The sequence below is a fragment of the Rhinoderma darwinii genome, chromosome 6 (assembly GCF_050947455.1).
Source record: "Rhinoderma darwinii isolate aRhiDar2 chromosome 6, aRhiDar2.hap1, whole genome shotgun sequence".
Lineage (NCBI taxonomy): Eukaryota > Metazoa > Chordata > Amphibia > Anura > Rhinodermatidae > Rhinoderma > Rhinoderma darwinii.
The window spans coordinates 35,497,300-35,503,893 of NC_134692.1; the positions used below are offsets into that span (position 1 = coordinate 35,497,300).

The 6,594-nt window shown below is 37.6% G+C and overlaps 1 protein-coding gene across 1 annotated transcript; it reads left to right on the plus strand.

The window, feature by feature from the left end:
- The first annotated feature begins 3,759 nt into the window (after positions 1-3,759).
- HOXD13 (homeobox D13) lies at positions 3,760-6,004 on the plus strand. Its single transcript, XM_075831140.1, has 2 exons — positions 3,760-4,408; positions 5,657-6,004. The coding sequence occupies exons 1-2, from the start codon at positions 3,760-3,762 to the stop codon at positions 5,905-5,907; spliced, it is 900 nt and encodes a 299-aa protein (XP_075687255.1). The 3' UTR covers positions 5,908-6,004.
- The last annotated feature ends 590 nt before the right edge of the window (positions 6,005-6,594 follow it).

Sequence of the window (6,594 nt, forward strand, 5' to 3'; positions counted from 1 at the left end):
CGGGTTCACACATGGCGGAATTTCACTTAAATTCCGCTGCGGACACTCCGCAGCGTTAATCCGCAGCGGAGCCGTTTCTCCATTGACTTTCACTTTAATTTAGCAGTGTTCGTTTACACGATGCGTACAATTCCGCTGCGGAGCATAGGCTGCGGAGCGGAATTTGGTGTCCGCAGCATGCTCTGTCTGTTGCGGAGCAGTGGCGGACTCATGGCGGAATTTCTCCATTGACTTCAATGGAGATTCAAAGTTCCGCAATGAAGTCCGCAGCTGTCATGCACATGTCATGTGTGCTGCGGATGCGTCTTGCTTTTTTAACTTGACATTTCTTCATTCTGGCTGGACCTATGTATTTCTAGGTCTACAGCCAGACTGAGGAAGTCAATGGGGCTCCCGTAATGACGGGAGCGTTGCTAGGAGACGTCAGTAAATAGTCACTGTCCAGGGTGCTGAAAGAGTTAAGCGATCGGCAGTAACTGTTTCTGCACCCGGGACAGTGACTACCGATCTCAATATACATGTATCTGTAAAAAAATATATAAGTTCATACTTACCGAGAACTCCCTGGGTCTGTCTCCAGTCCGGCCTCCCAGGATGACGATTCAGTGTAAGTGACGGCTGCAGCCAATCACAGGCCAAGCACAGGCTGCAGCGGTCACATGGACTGGCGCGTCATCCAGGGAGGTCGGGCTGGATGCCGAAAGAGGGACGCGTCACCAAGACAACGGCCGGTAAGTATGAAAGTCGTTTACTTTCACTAGGAAAAGTGCTGTCCCTTCTCTCTATCCTGCACTGATAGGGAGAAGGGAAGCACTTTTCCCGCAGTCCGCAGCAGCTAGTCCGCATCAATGTACTGCACATTTTGTGCAGATCCGCAGCAGAATCTGCAACGCAGATTCTGTGCGGCATGGATGCGGACAGTTGCGGAGGAATTCCGCCATGTGTGGTCATGCCCTTACTGTGATAGAACGGATTGTCAGTGCATTAATTCACTGTGTTTGTGACAACTGTCTTGGTTTAGCAAATTCCACTTGAAAACACACAGAGACATCTAGCGGTAAAGGTTGGAGTTGCAGCACAGTAACACCTTGTGAAAAGAATAGCAACAATCGTCATACCTGATATATTAAGTGCTGAATATTAAAATAATTTATTTTTATTTTGCGGCAATAGCAGTTGACAAGTGCTATATACTCCTTTCTAAATATAAAACATGCCAATACCTGAAATTACTGAAGCTCCAATAGTATTTAGTATTAAGATCTGGAGGAAAATAATATAATTAGTTCATCCTAAACAAATAGCCTGATCTTTTAAAATCACAAATTTTTTAGGGCAACTTATAAAACGACAACGCTTTATTCCATGCATGGAAATTCTACATAATTTAATTTCGAAAACAGTGACAAAGCTTAACTAATACTACAACACGTTTAAATAAGACAGTGATCAGTGTAGCGACATTACTGTTACACATAGTAAAAATAAAGTAGAAGAAATTAAATCATGGCATTGCAAAATAACCAGCTCAGCCAACTAAAGATCATGTGTATATACAAATAACTATATATATATATATATATATATATATATATATATATATATATATATATATATATATATATATATATATATATATATATATATATATATATGTATATATATATAAAAGTACAACGATATACAACGATGACTTTTTACATTTGTTACTGTGGGGTTTTAATGTGTAATCTATTACTATAATGTTCTATGTATTCACGGATCTTGTGGGGGGAAAAAATGGCATTAACAGGTTCCGGATCTTATTTATTTTCAGGCAATTAATGACACAAAGAAATGCTTTGAACTAGACTCTATATCCTCTCTAAATATAATTTTGTATCTTGTACATTACACATCGTTTCTAGGTTTAGATGTTAATGATAGTGAACACAAAGGCATTCGTTGATCTTATATGATATATATCTTGAATGTCGGGGTAGTTGTGTATTGTAGTTTAATAGCATTTGTTCGTGGAAAGCTGCATGAAATAGGTCCTTCTATATTCTATATCACTTCACTCAATACATCATACAGCTGTGTGGTCTTGAAAGAGATCTATGAGTGGTCTATATATATATATTACTGCTCTCCACGTGTAGTGTACAGGTCCAGATACATTCATACTGTCAAAACATGTAGACACAAATATAAAGCCGTTTAATATTATTTCAAGCCAATATTTCGTTAATATGGGGAAAAGTCTAACAATAAATAGAAAATAGTGGAATATATGCCTCTATATTTGTGTGTGTGTGTTTTCCGTTTTAAGAGGTAGAAAACATCTCAGCAACAAGCTATGAATTCATTTCTTCTCTGTGTTTTGCTTGTGGCACTCGGCACTGACTTCATATTTAAGTAACTAAATACTAAAATAAAAGAAAAAATGCATTTTATCCATGAACAGGATATTGCTGGGTCTGAGGGACAATCTTTAGCACAGGGCGACATTAAGGAATATGTATCGTGTATATCCAGACCAACCTAACGAAGCAGCGCTGATTGCACATAACTTGTCACTTAATAAATCTGGAAGTTTCATTAAACTACTTCTATGAAGGAAGGCGATGGTTGCACAACAGAACATGTGCTCAGGCTGTGGGTGGATAGAGAAATAGAAGGATAGATAGATAGATAGATAGATAGATAGATAGATAGATAGATAGATAGATAGATAGATAGATAGATAGATAGATAGATAGATAGATAGATAGATAGATAGATAGATAGATAGATAGATAGATATGATAGATTAATGGAAAGAACGAAAGAAAGAAAGAAAGAAAGAAAGAAAGAGAGAGAGAGAGAGAGAGAGAGAGAGAGAGAGAGAGAGAGATAGATAGATAGATAGATAGATAGATAGATAGATAGATAGATAGATAGATAGATAGATAGATAGATAGACAGTGTTGGAAATCTGTATTTATTTATTTTTCCAAACATTACAAACAAGCGAACAAAAATTCAACAATATGTCTCATGACAATAGCATCTCTGAACACTTATGGAAATCTGTATTTTAATACAATAAACTGCAGCAATATTACTATTTAGTGCGTTTGCTTTTTACTTTGTCCTCAGCCCCATGACCTTACATAACTTATCATTAGACTGGAATGTGGGTTTATTCGTTTACAATACTGTTTAGGTTTGCACTGGATGCCACAATCTGGTACTTGCATTGTTTTTATTCTGTAAAGTCTCCCAATATCACAATTTGCTTTGTTGTGTATTATTTTTCTTATTCTTTATTTCTCTTGAATATTATGACTACACGAAGTATTTTGATCATAATTGTCAACAAGGAATTTTCTGTGTGACCATTTACAATGTAGGGTGCTGGATGTGAACAACATGTGCAAGGTGCACTACAGAAGGTGTCTGCTCTCCCCCAATGAGGAGGGGGAGGATGCTAGGAATGTGGGATCATAATAAAACTGGGGGGATAGCAATGAAGAAAAGAACATAAAATGGAAACCCAGAACCTCTAGAAAGCAGACAAGTGGGTTGATTGCTCTCTGAGTTTAATTCCATTCCGAGACCACGTGGTTGTGAGTAACCAATGCTGCTCCACAGAGCTACTGCAAACAGATCTGTAAAATGACTCCCCCCACCCCTCCCAATCTGAAGTTAGTTTTTATAAACGTTACCACAATGATCTAACCTGCTTGAAGGGATAACAATTTCCACTATGTCCCGCTCTGGATTGATGCAAGAGTGATGTGCAAAGCTCTAAGCAAACGCAACCAGTGGGAGATGGAAGGATTGAGAGGGGGAGAGGGCTCCTCCAGTAACCAGTGCAGGAATTTCCTCTCTTCTCCCGCTGTGTTTGGCACTCCCTCCAGCAGAACAGTCTCGGGATTAGCCTACCCTGGCCCTGAGAGGTCCACTTCTACTCGATCGGAGGCCACCAAAGAAGGACCGACCTGTCCAGCTTCTACTGGGCCCTCAGCCCCCTCTCTTGGATATGGTTACCACTTTGGAAACGGATATTATAGTTGTCGCATGTCTCATGGTGTAGGTCTACAACAAAACCCTCTAAAGTCCACCAGTCATGCCTCCATAGGAGGTTTTCCAGTGGAGAAATACATGGACGTGTCTAGTCTGGCTAGTACCAGTGTTCCCAGCAGTGAGGTGTCTTCAAGGGCCAAGGAGGTATCTTATTTTCCTGGGTACACCAATCCCTATCAGCATGTCCCTGGATACTTAGATATGGTGTCAACGTTTAGTTCTGGGGAGCCCAGACATGAGACCTACATATCAATGGAGGGTTATCAGTCATGGACTTTGGCTAATGGCTGGAACAGTCAAGTTTATTGTCCAAAGGACCAAACTCAAGCCCCTCACTTCTGGAAGTCCTCCTTTCCAGGTATGAGTTAATGTGGTGTGACTGTCTCCAGTGTGCTAAGTGGAGTTGTGCGTTATTCTTTTGTAAACAAACCTACTTCCACAGCAAGGACCATATATACATGTAGTCAGGTTGTGCCCACCTGGTCATTATACAATAGTGTACACAAGTAGTGTAAACGACTTATTGTTATCCCCTCTATACTTATCCTTTGTACAAGTACTGTATTCTTATCATTATATTCTCCTCTTTCATCTGTACAGGTAGTATATTCCCATAATTATATTATATTCTTCCATCTGTTCAAGTAGTATATACTCCTTGTATTCTATTATTACTTGTATAGTGCATACTGCTATAGTGTAATCTGTTATAACTTATGTTTATTTAGTGTATACTGCTTAGAATATTCCAGTATTGTAGTATATAATAGATGTAGTGTGTATTTCTTAGTGTATTATATTATTAATTTACTGTATTCTTAGTGTATTCCTCTATTTCTTGTTGTGTATTCTATTATAACGTATGTTCATCTAGTGTTTACTGCTTAGAGTACTCTATTACTGTAGTATAATAGTAGTAGTATGTAGTGTGTATTCCATCGTGTATTCTATTATTAATTTAGTGTATCCTTAGTGTATGCCTTTATTCCTCGTTGTGTATTCTATTATTAAATGTGTTTGTATTTTGCTTACTCCTTTTAAGTGTATTCTATCATCACTTGTTTACACTTACTACATACTTTTTTAGTGTATTCTATTATAACTTGGGTTTAAGCAGTGCATGCTCCTCAGTATATTTTACTGTCACTTCTACACTAATAATGCATACTCTTCAGTGTATTCTATTCTCACTACTTTACATTAGTGAATAGACCGTATACTCGATTATCTCTCATGTACCAGTAGTATATACTTATATTCTATTGTCTTTACTGAACAGTAGCACATATTCCTGTACTAGATTGGAAGTCCTATACGAATAGTGCATATTCCTGATTGTATTCTTAAATCACTGGCATACATATGATATATAGTCATAATTGCATTATATCATCAGTGGTATACACCTAATGTATTCTATTATCACTTATGTGAGAGTTTTGCTCGAGTATAGACACTTTATAGGCACTGTAGAGAATGAGATACAATAATTAGATCTTGAGAATTCTTTATAATTGTGAATTCAGATTTGTATGACATATTTGCATACTTGTTGTTATGGGCGATGTCTTTAATCCACTTTGTATCACTTATTTCCCTCGTTTAGGAGATGTCGCCCTAAACCAACCAGACATGTGTGTGTACAGACGTGGGAGGAAGAAGAGGGTGCCTTACACCAAGCTGCAATTGAAAGAACTAGAAAACGAATATGGCATTAACAAGTTCATTAACAAGGACAAGAGGCGGAGGATATCAGCAGCCACCAACCTTTCTGAGAGACAGGTCACCATATGGTTCCAGAACAGGAGAGTAAAGGACAAAAAAATTGTATCTAAACTAAAGGACAACATATCCTGATCAGCAACCAGGCACTTACTATACATTCACAGGAATCGATGTCACTATGTCTGCGAGATTTATCCTCCATGGACTCAGATATTTTTTTTCTAGCATTTTAGTATTTTATTTCCAGTCAGGTTCCGAAATCCTGATTTCGGTCCATCACTACTTGCATAGACAATCTGGTATCTGCTACCTTGGTTTATTCTTGTAAATTATTGTATTGATCATGAATGTTATATGTTGGCCATCAAGCTGTATTGTTCTGTCTCAGGAAACTTGTCAACAATTAGCAATATACTATTTAGGATATATTCCCTACAACGTTATGCATGCATGTTTTATGTCGCTGTATAGTCTAGTGCCTTTCAATAACTGTGCAGGTTTTTTTTATGCCAGCAAAGACATTGCCCAGTTATATAATTTCATCATCCTCATTAGCTCTATGTCATAAATATATTCATTAGATAGTATTTAATACCTTCATTATAAAAGCAGAGTGATGCCATAGATCACATGGGCATTTTCAGCGATATTTTTGTGTGCGTTGTAGATTTACATTCTCCTCGTGATGATACATCTATAACTGATGACATTTATCAATACTTTTTAAAATGGGGAAAAAAAAAGTCTTATTTTTCTATAGATTTTTTTCCCCCCAGGAATTCTATTTATTGTTGACGTCTTCTTGACATTTATGAATTA

Bases quoted from the DNA above. Each gene is read 5' to 3' on its own strand.
- HOXD13 (XM_075831140.1), top strand. From the start codon at position 3,760: ATGTGCAAAGCTCTAAGCAAACGCAACCAGTGGGAGATGGAAGGATTG. The intron at 4,409-5,656 runs GTATGAGTTAAT...TCCCTCGTTTAG, and splicing joins CTGGAAGTCCTCCTTTCCAG to GAGATGTCGCCCTAAACCAA.